The 27408-nt window shown below is 47.0% G+C and overlaps 1 protein-coding gene across 1 annotated transcript in view; it reads left to right on the top strand.

Annotated features, from left to right (window-relative positions):
- The first annotated feature begins 402 nt into the window (after window positions 1–402).
- The window catches only part of GUCY1A2 (guanylate cyclase 1 soluble subunit alpha 2), a 1287229-nt gene continuing 1260223 nt past the window's right edge, over window positions 403–27408 (top strand). The window contains exon 1 of the mRNA XM_078655976.1: window positions 403–963. Within this exon, the coding sequence (XP_078512102.1) occupies window positions 682–963 (282 nt within the window). The 5' untranslated portion in view covers window positions 403–681. The remainder of the gene's footprint in view (window positions 964–27408) is intronic.

Genomic DNA, 27408 nt, shown 5'->3' with positions numbered 1-27408 from the left:
CTTCATGTGTGAGTTAGCGGAGTGTGGCAGAGGGCGAGTACGCGGTCCGATCGCCGTTGGTACCCAGGTTCCGTCTCTCCCTCCCCTCTCTCCCTCTGCTCGCAGGGGCGCTCGCTCAGCTCTTCTTCCCTCCGGCTGGAAGGAGGCGGACGCCGCTCCCGGGAAAGGAAAGTGTGTCACGCTTATTCAAAAGATGATTTTGGCGTCAGACGAGGAAAGCCTGGGAATGGAGGCACGTGACGCGGCTCCTCAAGACAAGCGAGGTGTAGGCAGTGCAGCGAGGGGCTGAGCGGTGATGTGCAGGCATTAGAGAGAGTGGGAGAGCCGTGGGGTGCAGGCAGTCAGTGTAAGAGAGGCGATCAGTCGGATACTGTCACTGCACAGAGGGCAGAGCGGGGAGATGCAGGCAGCGCAGCATCCTGAGAGTGTGTAGAGGGGTGGCGAGGGGGGCATCTGCCTTATAAACACAGGCAGCGAGGCGAGAGACGAGCAGCACCACAGACAGCGGCGCAGCATCCCGGGGACGGACGGGGGATCCAGCGGACGCGCAGGAAGGAGGCTGCGGCCGCCACCATGAGCCGCACTGCCGCCAAGCAGCTGGCGCGGGTCCCGGTGCCCTGACGGCCAGAGGCCCCCGAGCCCCCGCCACCGCCCCCGACCGCAGCCCACGCCGCAGCCAGCATGTCCCGCAGGAAGATCTCATCGGAATCCTTCAGCTCGCTGGGCTCGGACTATGTGGAGACCAGCCCGGAGGAGGAGGGCCCCGAGGGGCCCGAGGGACCCGAAGGGACTGAGGGGCCCGAGTGCCCGCTCGCCCGGCTCTGCTGGAATGGGAGCCGGAGCCCGCCTACCGCCCGCAGCCGTGGAGAGACCCGCGAGCTCCTGCCTCGGAGGACGACCAGGAGGAGGAGGGTCAACCTGGACTCCCTGGGGGAGAGCATCCGGAAGCTGACGGCGCCCACGGTGAGCATGCGGGGTGGGCACGGGACTTCCTGCGGCCACGGGGATTCAGTGGAGCGCCCAGCACGTGCAGCACGCCTCATCGAGCCCAATGTCAGATTCACTTGCATCACCTGGCTTCTCAATCTTCCGCTCTTTACACTTGCATCGCCTGACTTCTCCATCCTCAGCTCTTTACAACATCCTCGCCTTACTTCACCATCATCACCATCCTCGCCTTAATTTACCATCATCGGCTTTCTACACCATCCTCGCCTTACTTCACCATCCTCAGCTCTCTACACCATCCTCGCCTTACTTCACCATCATCAGCTACACCATCCTCGCCTTAATGTCTCGTCATCAGGTTTCTACACCATCCTCGCCTCATTTCTCCATCCTCAGCTCTCTTCACCATGCTTGTTTTAGTTCACCATCCTACCTCGCTACACCTTCCTCAACTTACTTCATCATCCTCAGCTCCCTACACCATCTCCGCCTTACTTCACCATCCTCAACTCCCTAAACCATCCTCGCCTTACTTCACTATCCGCAGTTCTCTACACTTGCCATCACCTTACTCTACCATCATCAGCTTTCTACACCATCCTAACCTTACTTCACCTTCCTATGCTCTCTACACCATCATCACCTTACTGTGCCATCCTCAGCTCTGAACACCATCCTCGCCTTACTTACTTCACCATCGTCAGCTCTCTACACCATCCTCACCTTGCTCCACCATCCTCAACTCCATAAACTATCATTGCCTTACTTCACCATCCTCAGGTCTCTACACTTGCTATCTTCTTACTTCACCATCCTCAGGTCTCTACACTTGCCATCATCTAACTTCACGATCCTCACCTCTCTACAATTACCATCACCAGATTTCACTTCTGTAGCTCCCTACACTTACTGTCACTTGACTTCACCATTCTCAGCTCTCTTACACCATCCTCATCTTACTTCACTATCCTCAGCTCTCTACTCCATCTTACATTAACGCACAATGCTCACATGCCTTCCCCACCATGCCAGCTTCCACCGTAGGCACATGTCTATCCCATCTTCACCTTACTGCACAGTGCTCATCTGTCTGTACCATCCTGCCTACTTTTAACCACAGACCCACGTCTATACCCTCTTTAGCTGTCTGCACCACTTCCACCTACTTCCACCGCTCTGAACCGCCTCTGCTATCCTCACCTTTACAACCACTCTCCCTGTCTCTCCTACCCTCTCTTTCCTTTGTGTTCCTCACCTGGATGCACAGAGTCCACACCTGCTGCACGAGCCTCACCACTCCCACAATCCCATCTGCATTCACCATCCTCCCTTGTATCAACCTCACCTGCCTCCAAAATATCCCTCTGCCTCCGCCACAGTATCGACTTCTGCCTTTCACCCACTCAGCTGCCTCCAGTATCCTCCCAGCATCTACCATCTCCACTACCTTCGCCATCCTTACCTGCCTACGCAATCCACGCCTACAGTCCTCATCCACCCCTGGCTGCGCCATACTTCTTCCGACACTTCCTCGTGCCTTGGTCACTCTCTGCTACCTCCACGTTCCTCCCCACTGTCCACCTCACCGCCCCCCCCCCCCCCCCCCAGGATCCTCCTTACTCATCTGCCTTAAAAATACTTGCATTTCTCCACCAACCTCGCCTTACACCACCGCCCTCATCTGTCTCCACCGTCCTAACTTAACTCTACCTTAGTATCTTCCTCCACGGCCCAGCACAGTCTCCACCATTTGTGCCCATCTCCAACATTTCGCCTTCTTCCTCCATCCTACCTACACACACCACCCTAACCTACAGCCACCAACTCCGCTTCCTCACCTGCCCCCTGCCTCCTTTTCTTTCTCCAACATCCTCTCCTTTCCCTAACATTCTCATCTCCCTCCAACCCCCTCCCGCCCACGCTAGCCTCCCCTGTATCCACCGTCCTTACCTACTTCAACACGCACACTTTACTTCACCTTTCATCCAGTGCCTTCCCTCCCCCCGCGCGCTTTGTAACCCACCTGGCCATCTTTACCTATTATCTTCTTCCTCCCCATTGCCACTGTGCCCAGTGTGTGTGAAGGTGAAGTTTAAAGGTGAGTGTGAGTGTTGCCGGAAGTACCAGTCCCTAACCTTACTTTGACGTCTTCATGCGTACATCGTTGACTGACCTCGTCCTGGGTTTGGGGTGGGCTGCCGCGCTGTAAGAGGCTAGCTTTCACCGAGGCCACTTGAAACCTTTGATACCCTCACTCAGACCCTCGCCCGCTTCACGGTGCTAGTTAAAAAATTTAACCAGATTTACAACCGCGCTCCCTGTGACAGAACCCACGCCTCAGCTGTAGAAACAACGCATCTGCCTCTAATTACGCACGCCCACTTTTCCTTGACAGCTCACACTTGACGCACAATTTGATTTTGATATATAACCCTGCTCCGTAGCGGAAGTCCAAAGTCAAACTTCCTCACACGCGCCCGACCCCCTGCGCGAGGCGCCTAGAAGACGCCCAGCTGAGCGGCCAGCGCGCCCCCGTCGCGCCCTCCGTATGCTACCTCTCCAACCTGCTGGAGTGCGCTCAAGTACCTGTAATGTTCCTGGAGAGGCCAAGAGCTCGCGGTTACAAGGCACGGCAGAGGATGACTGTATTATTTATGACCTCGACCTTCAAAGCGCTGTCAAGGATCACGCCGCAGAGCGAACCGTGTCTGAACCTTGCGCTCTTGAATTCAGAGGTGCTGACCTCAGAGGGACTTCCCCGACGAGTGTCTGTGGCTAACCGCAGGGACGCCGAAAGAAACCCTGCCCGAGTGACGAGGCTTGCGGATGTACCTTGCCCAGAGATTAATGCACATCATTAAGCATTCTACAGTCATTCGTTTGCTGATGCTTTTGTGTTTCCTCCCACACGCGGAAACGAAGTACCCCGTCCTCCATTTCAGGCGCTAGACTTGCATTGAAGGGGGTAGTGTTGGTAGGCAGCGCTAGAACGAAGAAGCTCTGTTGCTGAAAACAACAGGCAGACGCACGGAGCAATCCATGTGGAATGCACGCATGCCCCGGAGCAGGGCGCACGCTGCACGCACTGTCACACGTGTGTTTTTTTAACCAATATTGTCGCCATTCCTAACACAATGACCCGTGCTGTCAAGCAGGAAACGATGGGCCGGTGACCTATGTTTTTAAGCATTGCTTTGCCTATAATGCTGCATTTTAAGGTAGTTCGGCGAGGTTAAGGCACCGAAGTCTACCGTTATCATGTAGAACAAAGAAAGGAGTTTCTGTGTCTTGGGCGTAGGAGAACAACTCCATTGTGTTTGAATTTCTCCGTTTACGTCGAAAATGAGCTGTTTGCTTCTTCAGAGTATGTTTAATTTGCAGAGAGAAGAACCCCAAATGCAGTGCTAAATTTTTTCTGAACTCGATTTGTGAAATGTTAAAATGCTGCGTCTGCATTTACTGGTTTCCCGCCGCTGGCTAAAATGCCTGAGAAAAGAACACACTCAATCGGAGACCGTTCTAGCGTACCACCCTAGATTGTTTTAATTCAGACTTTAGATGCAGGCTGGTACTTAGAGATGCTTCTGATGACGTACCTCAGGTCATGGGGGCATTCCTTCCCAGCAATATTGAACCCACTGAGGCTTTTGACTCAGTCATTCATTCACTAGTCTATGAGCTTTTGAAGAACATTGTTGTGAATCTGAACAGAGGAGTCGTCCACGTGTGGAGCTGGGATCATTGTTTCTTCTTTTCTACCAATCAACAGTGGGGCTGGCCAGAGCTCTGCAATTTTGTGTCTACTTTTCAGTATATTTCTGTGTCCATCTGACTTCCCATGAGAGCTTAAAATGTCATTTCTGTGCCAGAGGTACTCAGATGTATCTTCCGGTAGCTGGGTCGTCTGAAAAATGTAAGACTGTCTAGTCCTTACCCTCCACAACATTGTTGTTTGACTGAGATACAGTGGGTTAAAACGCAGTACTTTTGAGAGTGAAGTAATGCTAGTGAGCCCCAATGGTTCACTCCTGTGAATTGTGCTTCGCCCCCTTGGTGTTGGGCGTTCAAATGCAGTTTGCCAGGCATGTCAAGAATCTGGGTTTTGTCTGGCACTCAAACTCGAGTCTTGCTTCCAACACTGACAAACTAAGGACTGTTGATTTAAGATCTGCCAGCTGCAAAAGAAAATCACATTTCTTCCTGCTGATACCTACAAGGTCATAGCCAGGTGCTGTTTAATTCAGATTTAGGGGGTGGCAATGTGCTGTTGATGGACTGCCAGACTGACAAATTGCTAGGCTATGATCTGTACCAAATGCAGATGTGTGCAGGAACTTCGGGCACCCGAATATACACCCAGATTCCCAGCTGCAAAAATCAATCAACTGACTATTAGGGCTAGGTTCAACCTAAGGTTCTTGACCCTGGCCTATACATGTCTTACAGGGTACATCCATTGAACGGTGTTGCAATACATCTCAATTCCATGGTGACATTACCAAACACAGCAACATTATAGAGAGTCTACTGTTGTTGGCTGTTGGAGGCAGAACTGGGTAAGAGGGCTGGTTTTCCTCTACTGGTGTTTGTGTCATGAAATAGAAACATATGTACCTAATAGATCACGAGGGTGTGCAGAGCTTTTGCTTCTCAGAATACCCAAGCTAAATGTAAATAGTGCGGTGATTGTAGGGTCTCTAGAACGGGATTTCGTCTCAGCTCAGTGTGGTCCCATGTGTTCCTCCATTGGGAATACCAAGAGATAAGGTAGCCTTTAACATTTTGTGAGACAAGATTTTTTTTTTAAAGGACGCAACCCCTCACACAAACCAGGTGTGATTCTTCATTATAGGATCCTCTATCGAAGAGTGACTTTATCTCTTAGTCTTCATAAAGGAGGGAAAGGGGAACCGCAGTAACGAGAGACGGAGTCCCTCCTCACCAGAGCCTATCAGTCTTCTTAAGATGTACAGGCATACGCAGGCAGGCAGTACCGGCATGGACTCTATAAATTCCACCCCTCCCCCCATTGTACATTTGTCCCTATAAGGAGGCTCAAATTATCAAACTAATTCCTATTACACCTTGAGGTGGCAAAATCTACTACACAAAGTATTAAAAGCCTGGTTATTTTGCTAACTTTCTCTGGTTTTCCTAAATGCATTTCGCTTTCATCGCCACTGATAGGGTTCTCAGATATGATTAAGTCTTTCTTGAGTTCGCTTCACATAAATAACACATATATAAGGATCGTGTATGTATATATGTGTAGGAAACAAATTGCTTCATATTGCTGGACGTTTCTGCAAATATTTTAACAAAGTGGCAAATTTCACCAACTTCTCTTTGGAAGTGACAATTGTAGCCTATGCTTGTCAGACATGCTGGTGTTGTAATGTGCACTTTGCCTTTAAGGAACTCTTAGTCTCAACTGCCAGCCCTCTGATGGCCACCATGCCCACGTCCAATAATCAGTGATCTCTTTGTGTACATAGGTAGAGGGTCTAGAAGTGCCCCCGACCTTACGCCAGCACATGCATGGTTCTAGACCTCCTTCCTGATTGGCATTTGACCTTTGAACTTTGCCCTCTCTCTTTTCTCATTGGATCACTCATAGGCTAAGCGTTTTACTGAATGCTTGCATCTGCACTAGCTGATAGCTGGGTGTCTGTATCTCCAAATCTGTGTACTATCTATCCCTTCAACTAAACTGCTGAAGATTATTATTCAGATGGTCTCCAGACGAGAGAGAATGGGTGTTTGAGCGAAATCCTCCAAGAGCTGCTGAGCCCGAGGCTGAAATGTAAATTTACTCTGATTGCAAAATGGTTCTGAGCTTCATTCATATTCACCGCCTCTATAACAAATGATTTTAGGGTTTGGACTCTGGGTACGAGATGAGGTATATGCAGCAATTTCGCCACTTGCTTTTCTTTTTCTGTTTTTTTTGCCACTTGCTTTTCTTTGCACTCTTTGGATAGCAATAATGTTGACAAGACATTTCTCTTGATGGACGTGGAGGGAAAAATAGCAAATAGTGGAGGAAATATTATATTCTTGTAAAAGTTGTTCTGCAACATATAACAGTGAATAACCTTGTCGTGGCGACTTCTAGCGTCGAAGTCAAAGACTGTTGAAATTGGTTTCGAATGTTGTCTTCCTCGATTTGATAATATTGTCTGACCTTTGGCAAATAACTTTGTCTTCCGATCGAAAGTTCTAAAAAGCACAATACCTGGCAGCATTAATCTCCATATCGATTTTGGCAAATAACTTTGGCTTCATATTTCTTATTTCTTTTCTGATTAAATTGAAGGTTCTAGGAAACAGAAAACGTGCCAGCATTAATGTCTATATCAGCTGTGAATGTGTGTGTGTGTGTTGGGCGGGGGAGTGGTAATAACATAATCATCGTTATAGACATACAAACACACTACATTATACAAAGCATATCTTGCCTCCAAATCGCACGCCACTTTCCTCGTTTATCTCAGTCACACGTATGTGGTAGGTTGGGTTCCCCCATTAAACCTTAATGGGTGTAGTTTATTAAGTGGCCTGGGAGCATCAGGGAGTGCAGGAACTGATTGACCAGAGTTGGTAAAAAGGGACAACTCTCAGGACAAGCACCTCATGATACATTGGGCCTTGAGCCCTCTTGCGTCATGTGTCAGTCCATTCAGCTCTGCCCTGTTGGAATCAGGCAGGAAATGGGCAGAGGGTCAGGCAGGGCTGGTTCTGGGTCACTTCAGTTCTAGGCAGATGCCCACGGTGCCACCAGAAGAGGTTCGCCAGATTGCCTCTAAAAAGGCATCAAATGTCATTCTTTACTAGGGAAGAAGGCAGGGAAATACTGCTCTGCCTATGGCGTGCCTGCACCAGCCCTGTCGCTCACGGTACAGCAAGGCACTAGGACAAGGGGTCTGATGGGCCGCGCTGCAGACAGCGGTAGAATCATGCACAGAACCTGTCAGGCCAGGACACAGCGCTTAGAGAGATCTCCAGGTCGGCCAGCTTGAAGGCTATTCTTAGTCTTGGGCCGGCACGTGTCTCAGACTCTGCTGGCAGCTGACAGCTCAGGTCCATAGCGCCCCCACCAGGTCATGACCTCTCTTACCGCAGAGGCGCCATTTTAATCCCTGAAAAGTTGACATCAATTGTAAAATGAGTTCCAGACCTGTATAGTACATCACTGCCCCCCCTCCCCCACAGAGGACGTCATCATCTGTAAGCATTATGACGAAGCGCAGATGTTGCACGCCAATAACGTTGTATATATTTAAATTGCATAAGCTTCAGTCGTGAAGTACATTCTCGACTCTGCTTATCACAGTTCACTTTACTATAGGTCGATCCAGCCATGATTATGTGCTGCTCATTATTCCTACCAGGTGGAAAGATGGAAACGCTTCGGTTGAGTGGAAAGAGGAGGACTTTTTGATACGCAGTGGCACTTTTAATACCCTTTTTGTGCAGGCATCACGCGGGCAGCGCAATACAAAATATGGCACTTATATACTTACTCTTGGAAAGACCTGCATGTACTGTGCTAACCTGTATTATTTTGCGTGAGTGCCCACGCAAACTTTAGTAGATGTTGGCTGCAAGGTCATTATATTTTCCAAACATCTGTTCACAACTTCTGTATCGTGCGAGCCACCGGGCACCCAGAGAACTACGGGCAAGAAAGTGCCCCTCCGCCCTGGAGTATTGAACTGGGTGGTCACCGCGCCGTTCTATGCAGTCAATAGTCGTACTGACAGGCATATTAAATATGTTGTGGGATGTAATACACCGTAATGTACGGGTGAAATGCAAGTAGCTTAACATAGTGTGGAGAGATTTTACCTCCGTTTATGCATCAATCATGAATCTCGACGACATGTTGCTTGCTTTAGATGCGGTCATATTGACCTGCAGATATTTACAGCATGCATTGAGGCACGAACAGGCAGGCGTCGAGTTGGAATGCTATAGCGTTCTCTTTCATTCTACAGTTTATAATGTTGGAGGATTTCATTTATGTGTGTATTTGTGCGAGCTTACATGTATGTGTGTGCCTGTCTGTGTGTACATTTGTTTCTTTTCAGTTTTTAAAAAGTTTTGAAAAATGAGAAGAAAAGAGACCCAGATCTGTTGAAGTTTCCTTTTTTAGTTGATCAGTCATAGTTACAGACACTGGCTGCCGGCACAGGTAAGAGCGGTGTGGCGTTGCAGGGGCGGGGTGGGGGGGGAAGTCAACTGACAACCAGAATAGGTCAAATTAAATACAAAATAAATAAAACCACTTACCACGATGCGGCGAGTGCAAGGTAGATGGTTTTATTTATTTAATTAATTTTAACTATCCCATCGTCGGTTGACTCCCCACCGCCTCACCGCCTCACCGCCACACCACTCTTACCTGTGCCAGCCGCCACTGACATTTAAAATGGTACCTTTCCCTTAGCATAAACAAAGAGAAGGTAATAGACAATAGAAATGTCTTGAATCAAAATGCTTGCACAATAACCATTTCATATTTTATGTGAATAGCTTTCGATTTCATTGTGTAATTGCTTTTAATTTATAATCCCTACCATTGGAAAAGAGGGACAACTATATAGAAATCAATTTTTAGATTTTGTCTGCACAGTGCTTGACTGTGCTTGTGAAATATATTGTTTTTAATATAAACTTAAAAGGGGCTTGCATACTGCCACCCTCTTTCCTAGCTTTTTATTGGTTCATGTGCTTGCTACTTACGTTTCCTCCATTTCTTTTGGCTGTAGCACATTTTCCTGCATTTGTCGATGCTTGTTCACCGTCATCTTCTCTTATCAGTTTTTCGTAGCTGAAATACTGTTAAGATCTACTTTGGTGGAACTATTTTTTCCTAAAGTTTTGCCTCTTTCTGCTTTTTCTTCTTGTGTGGTACTTTAAATTAAATTCACAGATTATAAAGCACAATGGAAAAATGTATTGATCTGCCCAAACTGGCAGGATGTTGCACGGCCTAGACTCGAACCAGGATCCCAACTCTCGAGACAACAGCTCTGCTTGCTGCGCCCCATCCTCTCCACAGATGTGATGCTTGTTTCTGTTAGTTAACTCTGCATACTGTTTAATGTCTTAACGTACCCCCTCCCTCAACGCACACTCACCAGCGTGCTCATTGCTTGGGCCTTAACCCCCGCCCCCACCTCCTCCCTCCTCATTCATGTTTTGTTTAATTTATACTGCTCACCAAGCTAAAACTTAAAACAAAACAAAATTATTAATAAGCACATAGGTGAAACCGAATGCATTTACCAGTGCTTGTTACCCTGAAGCAGTCCATCCTGTTTCACGAGGCCCTACTCCTCTCCACCGAAAACCAGTAACCCTACACGTATTTTGCCCTTATTCTGTCTAATTAGTGAGATGCATGTAGAGCTGATTGGCTCAGTGAAATTTGGTCCCTGGCCTGAACATATAACTTCTGCTTAAGGAAACTCTGAGCTTTCACTTGAGGAGACATGCTGAGACAACCACTTGAAAACCAGTCGGCATTCCATTCCATCTTTACTACCTCATCTGTGCCACTACCAAAGGCTAAACCATATGCAAATCGGTAAGGACCTCGTCCCATCCCAGCAACCCAGCCTGGGTTTCTAGGTCACCTCCCTTCTACATGGGACAAAAGTAACTGCAGATGCATTTGTGAGTTATTGGTCCTTAACAGTGAGGTGCAACTTCAGCCTCGAGACAGAGCATCCTCACGGCTCCCCTCTGCACACACTCAACCCACTTGGGGAGACTCGTATTGACAACAACATTAGTGACAAATGTAAACCTTTGGGCCATCACCTCTTAACCTCTGTGGACACCTAAGGGTGATGCTCCTTTCCATCCGTTTTTACTTCTTATGTGCCATAAGAGAAAGTGTCCGACCATATTTAAATCAGCCTTCTTTCTGGACCAAAGTAGTGGTCTGACCTGAAATGCCAGGCCATGTTCGGTCTGCACGCGCAAAGAAGCAGAGATGGGCTTTTTTTTCTTTACATGGACTCATCGTTGGAGAAGAGCTTGTGTCTTATGGTGCGCGGAGTGCTTGAGAGTTGAGACCCCTACCTGGGCATTCCCCTCATCAATTGTAGAAAAGCTCACTGGGAAATAAAAGTGATCGGTTGTTTGATCCCCAGAAAATAAGCCATATTGGTTCAAGCGATTACACCCATCACCTTCAAACCTCTTCATGGGCTTTGAAGGTCCTCAGGTGTTATCTCTTTCGCCAAAAAAAGAAACAAAATGGGCTCCCAAATTAATCACAAGAGGGCTTATTTCTAGCAGATGTGTTACTTTCATTTGACAAGCATGACGCGTTATGTAGCATCTACCATGTTTAATGTGGAGAATGCGTCAAACGAGGAGCGCGCACATCACATGAAATAGAGATTTCCTCTGAGGACAGAAACAGATGACTTCCAGATTCAAGGCCATGTGCACAATTTATAACGTTGTCTCCGGATCATGACAGCCCTACCTTCCATTAACAAAAACACTTCCCCGAAATGAACACAAACGCCATTTTGGACTGGTGTACTGCCAAGCGCTTACTGCCACATGTCATAAATTATCTGAGGAGGCCGCTGAAGTGACAATTTCAACAGATACTTGTATGCATTATTCATGTTCTTTCTATCCAAGCATAGAACCTACACAAAGTCTACATTAACATTTCTCCATTGCCAACCAGTCGAGTACACTAGGTCATGCAGTGGCTTTAGAGAAACGCAGTTCTAATTGCGGTTTCACATTCAGACTGATGAGTACGAGTCAACTTTATTTGCATAGTTAAAAAAACCATACATTAAAGTTTTAAAGAAGAATGTCTGTTACATAAAAATTCACTTTGAAAAAAAAGACATCAATTGAAAAAAAAACATTATGTAGTCTCTTATTACTTACATTTCTAACAAACTCGTCAAGTGTATGAGACAACACACGTTGACACCATTATCAAGAAGTAAAAGTAATGACTAATAAATCATGCAATCTGGGGTCATTGTTACTAAAATCGCCTGCAGGCCCTAATGACTCTTTGTGGGCAGCAAGTTTACCTTTTTATTAACACACCTGGTTCCAAACCGTAAAGTGCTGATTGTTAGTGGAAATGAGAACCTCTTAACCCGAGTGAAAATATCATGTGCAAAAAAACTCAATTTAAGTTAACCTGGCCCTAAGCCCTCATGTTCCCCCAAAATATCCAGACAAAGGAGTCAGCCTCTGGAAGCGGGATAATAAAGATCAGGAAAACACCTTAATCCTAGATGTATGTCATGTTTCTAAAATCAGCCTCTTAAAACGGGATAATAAAGAGCAGGTGCACCCCTTCAAAAATGTATAAATTGCAAATATTGTGTGCAAAAGAGGAAGGTTAAAATTAACCTGTCCTTGTCCCTTCATGATCACATGAGTGGTCTATGGTCAGTTTCAAAAGGTCACTTCCTAGAGCTGGAGTGTAAGATACTATCTTGTATAATATACATTCGTAAAGAACATATACACCTTGAGCCCGGATGCATGTCCTATTTCTAAGTCAGCCTCTAAGAAAGGGATTATAAGAACAGATGTACCCCTTAAATTAGTTATAAAGTGCAAGTGTCATGTGCAAGGTAGCTGTCTTAAAAATGACCTGTCCTTGTCCCTTCATAATCTCAAGAGAAGTTTTTGAACAATTTGAAAAGGCCATCTCCTAGGGCAGGAGAGTAAAGTATTATCTTGTATAATAAGCGTTCTTATAGGTAACCTAACTTTATACCCTCACTGGTCCAGTTCTTTTAAGAGCGGGTTTAGAAATCTTACTCCCCTGCAAACTAGGGGAATTGAGCTGCCGCTCAGCCAAGTGGTTACTGCTTGCGGGCAAGAACAAAGTAACAGCTTTATGAAGATTGCTTTCAACTTGCTTTTCCTTTGAGCCATGGGTGCCAGGCATAAACAGAAGATGTGTACAAAACAGGGAGCGACCCCACTAGCCAAGAGACAGGGTACCACAGGTAGGTATAAAAAGAAGAATCTCTTGGATATACATAAAAGTCCACCTTTCATCAAGTGTGTAATGCTATATCATACATACATATATCCATATTTATACTGATCAAACCTAAGGTCACATCAATACCGATCCAAACTTGGACCCAAATTTGAACCCAAAAACAACACCATGTAACAAAAAGATAAGAGACTTCAATCCATACAATGCATACAAAATTTATTAGAAAATATAATCACATTAAAAAAATGTCAACAAGACAATACAATAGCAATGATAAAATACATATATTCAAAAATAAAACATTTATAAAAGAAAAAACCTGAGAGAAAGAGCACTGTGTAAAATCATTACATTCATCAAAGAACGGTTATCCTCAACAAGAATCAATACATAAAACACCATCAGTCTATTATTTCAACATAAAATTAGACATGGGGTAGTTCCTGGATATAACCAAATCTCAAAGAACAGGCGTCGACACGTTTCGGTGGTAAAGAATTATTGAAGACCCTCCTTCATCAGGACAAAAACAATAATTTTCCCTCTCCGTATTGAATAAAAGTCTCTTATCTTTTTGTTCTCAAGAAAGGAGGTTAGCTGTTTGTTGACGGTTTTCTCGATGACTTTAGCGGGGAACGGGAGGAGCGAGATGGGGCGGAAGATCTAGAGGTCCGTGGGGTCCGCGGTGGGTTTCTTCAGGAGGGCGCTGATCTCCGCATGCTTCCAGCTCTCCGGAAAGGTGGCAGAGTTGTTAATGATGTTCCAGAGTTCGGGTGCGATGATGGAGTCGGCATTGTTAAAGATGTGGTGTGGACAGGGGTCGGCAGGGGAGCCGGAGTGGATGGTGTTCATCAAGCGGGTGGTGTCTTCAGTGCTGACAGGGGTCCAGGCGCAGAGGATGGTGGTGGGGGACGTTGGTTCTGTGATTGGGTGCCTGGTCTGGGCGCTGAAGCAGTTGTGTATGTTGGCGATCTTATGGTGGAAGAACGAGGCAAGTGCGTCGCAGAGGTCTTGCGAGGGCGTGATGTCGTTGTTGCTGGCGCTGGGGTTGGAGAGCTCTTTAACGATGTTGAAGAGTTCCTTGCTGTTGTGGGTGTTGTTGTCCAGTCATTCTCTGAATGCTGTCCTTTTGGTGGTGCGGATCAGCTGGTGGTGATTGCGGATGGCGTTCTTGAGGGCTGTCATGTTTTCTGTTGACTGATCGTAGCGCCAGGCTTTCTGGAGGGTACGGTAGGAATTTTTGGAGTCTTTGAGGTCGTTGGTGAACCACAAGGTTTTCTTGCTGCCGGGTCTGCTGGGAGGATTCTTCAGCGGTGCAAGGGCGTCAGCGCAGTTGGTGAGCCACTGTGTGAGGTTGCGGGCTGCTTCGTTGGAGTTCGTAGTGTTGGTGGGGGGGTTTTGGCTCGGGCGGTGGTGAGCTGGTCGGTGGTGATCTTGCTCCAGCATCTACGGGGAGCCTGTTGCGGGTGGTGGTGGGTCGTAGTTTTCCTGAAGTTGAAGTGGACGCAGCTATCATCTGTCCAGTGTAGTCCGGTGGAGTGGCTGAAGGAGATGTGGTTGCTGGAGGAGAAGACTGGGTCAAGCGTGTGGCCGGCGTAGTGGGTGGTGGTGTTCACCTGTTGCTTGAGTCCGAGGTTGGCGAGGTTGTCCAGCAGGGTGGTGGTGTTGTTGTCATTGTTTTCTAGGTGGAAGTTGAGGTCTCCCAGTAGGATGTAGTCTGAGGAGGTGAGGGCGTGCGGGCTGATGAAGTATGCGATGGCTTCGCTGAACTGTGTGCGTGGTCCCGGGGGTCTATAGATGAGAGTACCTCTGAGGATCAGTATAAATGTGAATATATATATGAATGATATAGCATTACACACTTGATGAAAGGTGGACTTTTATGTATACCCAAGAGATTCTTCTTTTTATAGATAAACAGAAGATCTGCACTAGTGTCTCTTGTTTTTTTCCGCATAATTGGCAACTTTGGCTTTGCGGCACGATGGTGTAAGATCTTTAGTGTCTCTGATACCTAGTTGATATAGCATGAATTGTTGCTTTAGGGCCCACCAAACATGTGCTGAAAGTTACTCCTGCTGTCTCAGGATGTTATATGAAGTAATCACGGTCCAGGCAAGTCTTCTTCTTTGCAAGGGCATTTTTATCAGACAGAATTTGAGTTGAGGAGTCTGTTGCTTGATTAAAGGCTGCCTTCCTTTCCTTGAGTAGGGGTCCACATTTCTTACATACCTAGGGGCTTATTTATAAGTCCCTTGCGCTGCCGGTGCGTCACTTTTAATATGGGAAAATGTGACGTACCGGCGGCGCAAGGGACTTGTAAATAAGCCCTCTAATTCCTTAATGACCTGGCTTAGGTCGTCTCCCCAGGAACCTTCTTGTTTGCTGAGCTGTTCCTTAATTTCGAGCCAGCATACATTGTTAATTGTGCCATTCTCTGAGGCACGGAGTCTCCAAAACAGTGTGGCAAAAGCACTCTCGCTTTAGATTGATTGATTTTTTAACCCAACTCAAGTCATACCTGAGCCTGTGAAACACTTTTTAGTATAGAAAACACTATTTTATACGCTTTCGTTTGAATCTTGTTGAGTGTGGGTATTGCCCGACTGCGCATAATATCCGTGCCAAGCTTGATATACATTATATTGGCAGAATATTAGGAAATCATATTGAAGTGTAAATGCTTGTTGATGCTTTGATAGACACAATTTTTTCCTGGTCTGGTCCTTTTTTATTAGCTTAAATGTTGAGGCCTTAAGTGTGCACAATTCTTCTGCCAACCCCGAGCAAATAAAACGAGTACAAGGTCCTGGCAGTTTGTCGAGTGTCTCCCTTAATCAAGGCGAAGCCATTGCATGCCCACTTCGCCATGTTGACAATTCCCTAGTTTCCCACCTTTTCTAGTGATTTGTTGTTAGTCTGTGTGCAGTGGCAGCTATTACAAGACCACGCGCATTATTGATTGGGAAGCGCTGCTTTCAGCTTGACCAGTGCAGGCATCATTTTATTCATCCCAATTCTATCCTTCAATGTATTTTAACACTGCCCAAAATAGAAAATGCTCTGCATTTTTTAAATGAAATACAGAGTGACTGAGTATGAAAAAATCTGCATGTCAGACAAAGAGAACATCCTTTTTTTTCGTAATGCAAATCCTAAAGATAATTCCTCTTTTAAGAAAAAGATGTTAGTTTTTAATTATCGATAAAATGACTATACATCCGAGGCAATCAGCAAAAGTTTTTTTTTTAGAATCTTGACGTTTTCACTTGTAACAATGAAAGAAGAGACATCCGGGGGCTTATTATCAGGGACAGGCGATACATTATCGCCGCTTTTATCGGCAGGAAACTGCTGATAAAGCGTCGATAATGGCCTTGATAAAATGCTCTATGAATTCCAATCGAAGCCCATGTTAGATGTGAACACATCTAACATGGGCTTTGATTGGAATTCATAGAGCATATTATCAAGGCCATTATCGACGCTTTATCGGCAGTTTCCTGCCGATAAAAGCGGCGATAATGTATCGCCTGTCCTTGATAATATGCCCCCCAGTCCCTTAATTCCTTTCGAAATGTCACTCTAAAGATTTTCTCGTGGTATCGAACATTTTAATACAAATTAAGGGTGTCATTTAGTGGTTGGTAGGAGAAGCAAACTATTACCCCCTATGTTGTTGTTTTGCAAAAACTGGGATTTAACCAATCTGGGATCTAGTCTATCAATAGTAGTGATTCCTACAGGTTTCAGTAGTTCTTTTGTTGTCTTTTTAAATACCCCTTAAACGCTGCAGTCTTAGGCTTGTTTTTTAAAAGGAAGAGTTTGAAGAAATTCATCCATCAGTAGAGGGTCAAAGATGTGACGACACTTCATGTTAGATCTTTTGGGATGCCTTTATTACATCTCTCTGAGTTTGGTGAAACTACACAAAAGAGACAACAATAATCTTAATTAGGTGCAAGCAGTTTGATGGTGCAGGCAGCAGTTCCTAGTAATTGAGGCATCCCAGAGCTACGGAGCTGGTGTTGTCAAGTTCAGCAGTCACGCTTATTTTTGCTAATCTTGTGTCTGTGTTTTGAGGAGAAAGTTTTGGGGGCATATTCACAAGGAGCTATTGCCGAATTAACAGCACTTTATCACAGCCAATGTCGTGATGAATTTACCTCCCCATTCACAAGCTGGTGCTAACAGCCCACAGCACTAGTTTACCCGCGATAGCAGCCACTAAAAACATTGCTACAGAGGACCCCCGCAGATATCGCTAATGAGATGCAGAGTAGACGTTCTCGTGCAAAAAGCCACGACAACACCACACCTCAACATTCACAAGGACCAGACAGATCAGCGATAAGAACACAAAACACATGATAAAGCGCGTTAGCAGCAGGACATTTGCACCTGCTCGGACCTGGTGTAAAGTCGGACTACAGTCTGCACCACAAAAGGGAGCCCAGCCCAGGGCATCATCGGAAGGGCAACAGATGCCATGGAGCAACTGAACATGCAGCACAGATACCCAAGAGGGCCACAACATCCACCAACACCACCCCCAGAAGCACCCCTCCCTGGCACCCCCTCCGAACAAAGACATGCCACATCAGCCACACTGAAACATTTACAAAATAATCTGCCTGATGTCGCACAATCACAACTGGTGACATGTACCTGTTGTCACCAAAATGAGCATTCCACAGTCACTTTTGAAGCAAACAATGAAACTTGATTGAAATTAAGACAGAAAATAAATGAAGACACATGGCGGCTCCCCTCGACACAATCCTTCGGTCACAGCCTGCAAGACAAAACACATGATGAGAAGGTGTGCCCTGGGCACATCAAAGGACAGAGAGAGAGCTAAGGAGAGAGAGCGAAGAAGAGAGGGAGAGAGAGAGAGAGAAGAAGAGAGGGGAGAAAGAGAGAGAGAGAGAGAGAGAGAGAAGGAGAGAGGGGGAGAGAGAGAGAGAGAAGAAGAGGGGGGAGAGAGAGAGAGAAGAAGAGAGGGGGAGAGAGAGAGATGATCCTGCGCACCCATGCCACACAGCTCACCTGCTGCTACAGGTGTGTCTCCAAGCACTCGCCGGTACGTATAGAAGTACACCAGGTCACACATCTGTGACAGAGCTGTCATCTGAAACAGAGTCCAGAGACATGACTGGCACAGGACACACACACTTTCACAAGACAACATCGCCCGCCCATGCCCACCCAGGTTGGTGCATCCCAGCCCCTCCCTCCGTCCATCGGAGCATGCCCGCCCATGCACACCCGGGCCTCACTGCTCACCTTCTGCCATTGGCGTGTAGCCTGCAGGTCCCACCACATGCCGCTGCAAGCCACAAATCCGGGGCCTGCAGATATGGCATGCTCCACACCATGCATCCATGCTGCGCAGGCCACCAGGTCACACGTCTGGTGCCAGGACTTGATCACACAATGGCATAGGACATACCAGGGCACCCGGCAACATCGCAGCCTGCACAGCCACATAGCCCAATGGGTGCCACTAACCGTGTGAACCACATGGCAGTAGGCCTGCACAGACCCCTCGCCCGGCCTACACTGTGGTCCAGCAAGGCACACAAATCCTGAGCTGTCTGCACCGCCCTCAGCTCAGCAGATCAAGGTGCCAATGACTCAGTGCACCCAAAGTCACCGTACCATGGTGGGGCGCCTATGCCATCCGCAATGCAGTGTGTGCCACAAACTCTGTCCAACCCCAGTCATCGTCCCGTGGCGGGGTGCCTGTGCCGTACGCAATGCAGCAAGTGCCACAAAATCTGTGGAACCCCAGTCAGTGTTCCGTGGTGGGGTGTCAGGCCTGTGGAGGCTGCAATGCAGCATGTGCCACAAACCTTGTTCAACCCCAGTCAGCTCCATGTGGTGTTAGGCCCCTGCTGGCCTCATGGTCTCGGGTTCGTCATCCAGTCACCACCGTCAGAGGGGTATGTGATGTCGTCGGCCCTTTATATTAGCAGGGTCACATTGCCTGTGACGCCTGTGCCGGGTGGGTGTGGTGTGCTGCAAACCTGCCCTCAGGTAGTGGCTAAGACATGTTGACATCTAGACCGGTGACATGCACACTTCCAGCGAGTATGCCTGCGATGGGTAGCAATGAGGCCCCCTGCGAAGCGTCGGAAGAGTGGTCTGGCCTGCCTTACGCCGAAACAGCGCAGGGCTTACAAAAATGACTTGTGGGCACTGGGCAGGGTTCAGTCCATGTCCGCACAAGGAAGTGGCTGATGCATGTGTCCCTGTTGTGGTGTCCATGGGACCCATGACACAAATTTCTATGTAGCACCCTCTGACTGGCATCCCACAGGATGAGCATCATTGATGCAAGGGAAACCATTCTCCCTACATTCATCAACACACATATACATGAATGATGAAAGACATGACACAACAGTGCGTCATTGGATGTTTATGGCACATCCAGTGCAGTTCCGCAGCTGGAGCAGTACAGGGCAATGCTGAGCACACTACACAATATGGGCCCGTGGAGCCAGCCAGAGTCCATCCGTGGGAGACAAGTACTGTGGAAGAGGAGGGGTGCAGTCTGCAGTCTGGTCGCTGTGTCATTGGTCATCAAACAGGATGTGGCAGTCCATGTCGCTGCCCAAGGTGAGTGCACCTGAGTGAATCAGGGGTCAGTGGAAGGTCACGAGGCCATGTGCGGGACCAACCAAGAACAAGCCAGGTGGCAGAATGAATGCTTCTGAGTCCATCTGATCACAAGCCCATCCGCGTTCTAGTCCCAGGATGTGTGCCCTGCCCCACCTGTGGATGTTGCTGTACCAGATGTAGCACTGTGTGCCACTGACACCTCAGGTGCCAGAGGTGGATGGTCGGCCGCACTGTCTGCCACTGACACCTCAGGTGCCGGAGGTGTCGGTCGCACTGTGTGCCACTGACACCTCAGGTGCCGGAGGTGGATTGTAGACTGCACTGTGTGCCAATGACACCTCAGGTGCCAGAAGTGGATTGTCGGCCGCACTGTGTGCCATTGACACATCAGGTGCCGGAGTGGTTAGGCCTGCTGCACAAGGAGGCATAGACACACCAGGGTGCGGAGATGTGGATGGTGTGGGGGCAGCAGCATTCAACATCGCCACGTCTTGTGGCAGTAATGCCATGATGAGGATCTGCAGGGCATGGTCGATCCCAGCTACATTCCACTGATGTGCAACAGTGGCTGACATCCTTTCCACCTCCATCCGCACCATGTCCTCCATGAGCCTCCGCATGTATAGCAGGTCACGGCTGGTATCGCTGGTGCCACTCTGAGCGCACAGGAGTACTTCTCTCCACGTCATGACTCCAGCAATGTCAGTCAGGGCTCGTTGGAGACCATGGAGAAGGGCTACACAACCAAGGATGGCATCAAGTTTGGTTGCCATGTTGCCGAAGCCCAACCGCACCTGCTCTACGGTGTCCCTCTGGCACTCCAGCACACGGCGTTGGAAGGCCATGTGTTGTACCTGGGTGTCTTGGGGGAGTACTGGGGCTGTGGGTGCCTCCTGCTGGGTGCCTTGGATAGTAGGTAGGGTCTCCTTGATGTAGCTGGGCTGCCCTGATCCTGGAAATGAGTGGCGGATGAGATCAATGATGTCTTGGATGGCTTGGGTGTCGATGCTGGTGTTGTTCTCCTCCTCATCAGTGAAGAGTGGCTGGGACTACTCTGCAGGAGGTGTTCACGGTGCCCCTGCAATGTGAAGGGGAGATGCTGTATTTCCATGGGTCCACATGTATGTAGCCGCATGGTACATGTTGAAATTCAGACAGTATGGCATTGTACATTGTGAAAGTCTGTAGATCTGGGTGTGCACTGTGCTCTGCTTGATTGTGCATGTGTCAAAGGAGAAAGACAAGCTAATGACAAGCATGAGTATATAAAATTATGTCAGAACATTGTACAATAGGTCTAACGACATAGTGCTTTGGTTGTTATCAAAATATATATTTTTATTTTATTTTATATATTATTTCATAGTTTTATTTGGATATCAAAAATACATAAATCTGTATACTTTGTAATAACAGTGTAGCAACAACATATAATCACAGTGCATCAACAACACATAAGACGTAATCACATACATTTAAAACAAACATGATACTAGTAACAAATAATACAATAAAGTTTTCTTTTTATATTTCCACTAAGGTCCAATTTGACATGGACAGAAAGGAGGGCTGGCGGTAGATAGAACTATGCGCGTTTCGGTAGGTTGCCTTCCTCAGGACACCGTCTCAACTTTCACTTATTTAATGGTCCATGTGTATTCAGCACACTTGACTTGTTTGAGATAGGATTAAAATATCCCCGGATTTATTTTGATATGGGCTAAAAGCTTGTGGTCTTCACTGATGTATGCCTCTGTACATGGTCCCTATAGGACCAAGGGACCCATCCAAATTTGGTTCAATCAGCTCAGGGAGTCCTATGTTTGAAGAACGCGGTCCCAATAGGTTGGCGTGCAGGTACCGATTGTACATGTGTGCCGTTGCGACCATCTCCACCCTTCCCCCCAGTACCTGGTGGTCACTCACCCTGTTTGTTGTGTCCTGTCGAGCAGTGTTGGATCCCCCAACTCCAGCCACAGTCTCCACACTGATGACTGTCGACACCAGCTCCTACATGTCATCCAGCAGGAGCTGTGGTACCTCCAATCTGTGTTGCTGCCTTCTGGTTGACGGAGAGTTTTTCCTTGGTCAGCTGCTTGATGTCATTCCATCACCTCTTGACCTCGTCCATTGTTCTCTTGTGCTCACCGACGGCATTCACCTTGTCCACGATGTCCCGCCATATTCCATTTTTGGTGCCCAATGACACATTGGGGGTGATGAACAGTTGTTGATGGAGTTCCATCACCTCAGTGACTATGATCCTGTTTGCCTGGGGACTGAAATTCGTCTTACTCTTCTTCTTGTCCTTGTCCTTCCCTGTCCCCGAGGTTCCGGGACGGTTGTCCGGGGTGCTTGTCGGGTTGCACTCGTCCTCTGCACCTGCTCCGGCTGCCTCCATGGTGTTTGGGTGTTGGTCAGTTTGTGTTGGGGTGTTTTTTCTGCTTTTATGGTTATTTATCTTGCCTGCCAGGTGTGTGTTGCAGGCCTGGCACTGCTTATTGCTGGTTTCCTCATCGCGCTTAGGCCCATCGCAGGTTTTTGGTGTTGTGGTTTGTGTTTTTGTCTCCATCGAGGTGGTTGTATCGCGGACATTGTCTGTGGTTTTGGCAGACTATTGCATGCTACCGCCGCGTTGTGAATTCCACGCTGACACGGGGTTGTTTTCCCACGATAGGTTGCATTGTTCAAAGTTGCATTACGCTACTCTTGTGGTAGTTATCACACCTTCTTGTGAATATACCCCTTAGATTCGTGTTTTATATATGGTCATGTTGGCGCTTGCGCATATATATTGTACATGGCACAAGTGTGAAAATTAAAAGCAAGCCAGATACTAATTGACCCAGGTAGTGTGGAATGACAACTCACTGAATGATGTCAGAAGAAGGTGGGCCACAGACAGCGAGGTCACATCAAAACCGTATGCATTTTTCTGCACATGGCCCTCCATTAAATAATAATAATGCGTTCATTTACAAACATGTAATAATTCATATAGTATGGAACAATGAAAACAAGCATTTGCACAGTCAATAGGTCTGAAGTTGTCTGCCAGCCTTTTGGCAATTCTTGTTTTGTTATGGGTTTTGCAAAACCTTACAATCTGGGAAGCTACTCAATGTTTGTCAATCCCCCCCGCCCCCGAAAAAAAATGACTAAAGGCAAATATGTTTTCTGGTCTCAAAAAAGTACATATTAATATAGTACTTCCTGGCGCTTAAGGAAAGCGCTTTGTGTGTGGATGTGTTTATTGTGAAATTGATTGATTGAATACCGATAACGATCCATGTCCCCAGCTGCATGCCATCAGCAGAAGGGCGGATTCTCTGTCATGCGGACTCTTAAATGTTAGATCTCTTTGTAAACATGCTGAAGAAATCACGCTGCTCATCGACTCTCAGGAGTTAGATGTACTCTTCATGACGGAGACCTGGACTTCCACACACTGTCTTGTGGAGCTGGGGCTAGCGTGTCCTCCGGGCTTTAAGATCCGTCATAATCCTCGGGTTGGGTCTGGAGGAGGAGGAGTGGGGGTGATCTTCAGAGAGACTCTAGATCTCTCCATGCTTGACACTAAGTCCATTCCAGGCTGCGAACTCATGGGCTTCGCTATTAATGACCAGGGGGGCACACTCCACTCAGGCCTACTGTGCTACAGACCTCCAGCCAGGGCCTTATCGGCTGTTACGGAACTCATTGATGTCATCTACGAGGTTGCCAACTCGCATACGAGGTGATAGTGTTAGGCGATTTTAATCTATGGCCAGATGGCCCTACCGACTCTGCTTTTAAAGAGCTGGTCCAGGCCAACGGCAACATCCAGCTACAGCAGTTGGTACTCTCGCAGACACATGTAAAGGGCCATGCTCTTGATCTCATCTTTGCGGATGCTGACCAAGTGGCCATTCAAAGTATCCTCCCTCAGTGCTGGACGGACCACGCACTAGTACACTTCCATCTTTCCTCCCCTAACCTAGTTATGAAGAATTGTAAATCAGGTGCCACCAAGGAGGGCAGACAATGCTCGAAGCTACTGAAACTTTCTCCACGCCCTACCTTGCTTCCAGAAGGCATCAGGCTGGGTGATAACGTGGCGGCCAGCTATGATATTCTTAGCCAACGAATTCTAATGTCTTTGAATTCGCTGGTTCCCGTCCGAAAAACCAGAAGCAGAACTAAACAGGTAATGCCATGGTTTACAGACAAACTCCACCAGCTCAAGTACCACTGTAAACGGGCTGAGCGGAAGTGGAGAAGGCAATACCTTGAGTCTGACAAAGCACTTTTTAAACAAGCCCTGGCAACCTACAAAGCCCAGATCAAGCAGGCCAAGGCTAGCTTCCTAGAGGAATCACTCCTAGCGGCAGAGAACAAGTCCCAGACTTTATTTAAAATCGTGAAAGCTCTGGCCTCTCCCGCCAGTACTGTCAAAGACATTCCCGCCACCCAAGCCTTGTGTGATGCATTGTCTTTGGCCTTTGAGGATAAGATCACAACGATCCTGAACAACCTTGCCTCTACGCAATACTCTATGGCCCATACTCTGGACCATTCCGCTCCTTTGGCTGTTCCTGGGATTAATGCCAGTTCGGCGCAATTAAACATCTTCCCTCTTCCGTCCTTCGAAGATTTCTGTGCTCTGGCAGAGGGAGTTTCTTCGGGATCACCGTTAGATCCTCTTCCACCTAAAAATTGGAAACTCTTTCGGGAAGAACTCTTTCCGCCGCTCTTTTCCATCTGCTGTCAGTCCCTGGAGTTGGCACAGGTCCCGGATTGCTGGAAGATGGCAGTAGTATCCCCTCTTTTAAAAAAAGACTCTCTAGATCCCACTTGTCCAGCATATTATAGACCTATTTTGCTGCTCCCATTCCCAATTAAAATCTTGGAGAAACTGGTGACTAAACATCTCTCCAGTTTTAGAGCAACGCATGTCTGGACGTGGCCCAGTTTGGCTTTTGACCTGCCCACGGGACGGAGTCCGCGTTGGTGACAGTGCTAGATGACCTGCGGACGCGGGCCGACCAAGGTCGAGCGGCATTCTTAGTACTACTCAACATGTCGGCCGCGTTCGACACGGTCAGCCACACGATCCTGATTAGGAGATGGGAGGAAATAGGGGTATCGGGATTAGCGCTGGATTGGCTGGTCTCCTATCTTGATAACCGTCATCAAATGGTTGCCCTGCCGCCCTTTAAATCTAACATCAGAAAGGTGGGGCAGGGCTTGCCTCAGGGATCGGCCATCAGCCCGATCCTATTCAACCTCTACCTCCGTCCCCTGATTCAGTTGATAAAATCTTATGGCATATCAGTCACCAACTACGCGGACGACACTCAACTGGTCTTTGCGTTTGAGGGCAAGGAGGCAGTGTCACAAGAAACTTTCCACCAGTGCATGGCAACAACGGCGGCTTGGTTGAGCCGTAATTCTTTGCAATTTAATGGTTCCAAAACCGAGGTGCTGCATTGTTCTTCGGACCTCTCCCCTAGGCCTCTGCCGTGGAATTTCTGGCCTTCCACCTTTCAGGAAGCGGGCACGTCGGCTCAAGCAGTCAGAAATTTGGGGGTGATGTTTGACTCCAGTATGCAGTTGGACGGGTCGGTAAATAAAACAGTAGCCACCTGCATGGGCCTTTTGCGAATGCTGCGGAAAATATTACAGATGCTCCCGGCACAGTCCAGGCCAGAAGTAGTGAGAAGCATCATACTAAGAAGGTTGGACTACTGTAACTCACTACTTCTGGGGGCTCCAAAGACCCTGGTGGCAAAACTGCAACGAGTACAAAACCTAGCTGCCAAGCTGGCTCTTTCTCGGATTCGGCTTGCCTCTTCTTCACAAGCACTTAGGGAGCTCCATTGGCTTCCAATCCCTCAGAGGATTGAGTTCAAGGCCCTCGGTTTGGTACACAAAGCCCTTCATGGGCAAGGCCCCTCCTCTTTGCAGAAGCTGTTTGCTTGGTATGTACCTTCCAGACCCCTTCGTTCGGCCTCAGCATGTACGGTGATAGTTCCCAAGATTCTTAGGATTCGCCTAGGAGGCCGCTCTTTTAGATTTACTGCGGCAAAATTGTGGAACTCTATAACTCTTGACTTGCGCCGCACAGATGACCTCATATCCTTTAAGAAGGCTTTGAAAACTTTTTTGTTCCCTAGAAATTGTTAGAATCCCTTGTTTAGTTCCGCAACTGTCTGCACACTGTGATATGTCATCTCAAGTCCAAGCGCCAGGATACCCGTTGGGTGACAGCCACTGCGCTATATAAGAGCAAAAAAAAAAAAGGAAAACATGCCATAACTCATAGTGACATCAGCCAATGACTGAAGTGTGCTTATTCATTGCCTCTTGATGCATGCTTGAGTGGGTTGGAGAAAATTGTGAATGACACAACCACAGACAACTGGATGAACTGTGGAAGAAAACCTCTATACCTGACTATGCTCTACCCACACTTTTAGTAAAATCAAAAGGTATTGGCTGACACAAGCTTGAAAAACCATTTGTTCTGCAATTGGCTGCCAGCCTCTTGCCTTTGAGAAAGAAAGAAAGAAAGAAAGAATGAAAGAAAGAAAGAAAGAAAGAATGAAAGAAAGAGAGAAAGAAAGAAAGAAAGAAAGAAAGAAAGAAAGAAAGAAAGAAAGAAAGAAAGAAAGAAAGAAAGAAAACAGGCAAGAAAGAAAGAAAACAGGCAAGAAGGATGAAGGCAGGAAAGAAGAAAAACAAGAAAGAATGAAAGAAAAACTCAAAAATGAAACGCATGACAGGATGGAGAGAAAGAAAGAAAAAAGAAAGAATAAAAAAAGGTGAGAAAGAAAGAAAGAGAACGGAATTGAAAAAGGAAAAAATAAAGCAAAGAAAGAACAAAAGACAGCAGGAAAGCAAGGGAAGAAAGAAAAAAGAAAGGAAATGAAAAGAGGGATCTATAGAAGGCAAGAGGGAAAGAAAGATTGCAAAAAGGAAATAAAGAATAAAGTAAATAAATAAAAAAAGGCATTACAAGTACCGCAAACTAAGCATGATATAGGCTGATTTTCTTCCTGAGCAAAGTTTCTTAAATAACCATCGGTGAAATTAAGTCCAGAATAAACATTTTCAGAATAAATGTCAATCATCAATTCACATTGATATTATTGAAGCTTTTGGTTTGTGTACTGCATGCATAGTAAAAAGAGAATAACTTAATACAGAACAGTTCCAAATTGACACAATCTGCAATCCTGTGAATTAACAGCAGTCAAATAAACAAACAACACTTCAAAAGGAATTTTCAACAGGGACCATGATACTCCACCAGCATTGATTTATTCACACAGTTTGTCAACAGGTTGTTCTTAAAGGGAACTGCATTTGAATGCATATTCCTTGTAATCCATTAAGCATATGTTCTCACCTTGAAATTAACCTTTTAAATAATGTAGCGCCCACATCATAATTTAGCAAAACGTGACAGTCTATTTGTTGAATTTCGATTTTTTTGAATTTCGATTTGCTGAAACTACTAGACCCATAATGCACTTGGGCCCCATTCATATAAATCCAGCCCACAAACAAGCCTTCCATTTTGAATCATACCTCGAGGAACCCGGTTGCTGCAGAAGCACTTTTGGAGAAGGTAACTTTTTAATCCCAGGGTCATTCCTCTGAGCGAAGAACTTATTCATATTTGAATCATTTACAAGTGTTCATTTTTACTTGACAGGAACACAAGTGTTTGGACCATTTTCAAATTAAGAATAACAAAGCCTGCACAAGGTAGGCTCTTGCTGTTACACCACAGCGCCCTTTAAATATGTAGAGAACGGCATAGCCCTGTCCTT

This window comes from Lissotriton helveticus, chromosome 8 (genome assembly GCF_964261635.1).
Source record: "Lissotriton helveticus chromosome 8, aLisHel1.1, whole genome shotgun sequence".
NCBI lineage: Eukaryota > Metazoa > Chordata > Amphibia > Caudata > Salamandridae > Lissotriton > Lissotriton helveticus.
The sequence above is the reverse complement of the archived record's forward strand: the minus strand, read 5'-3'. Positions and strand labels throughout refer to the sequence as shown.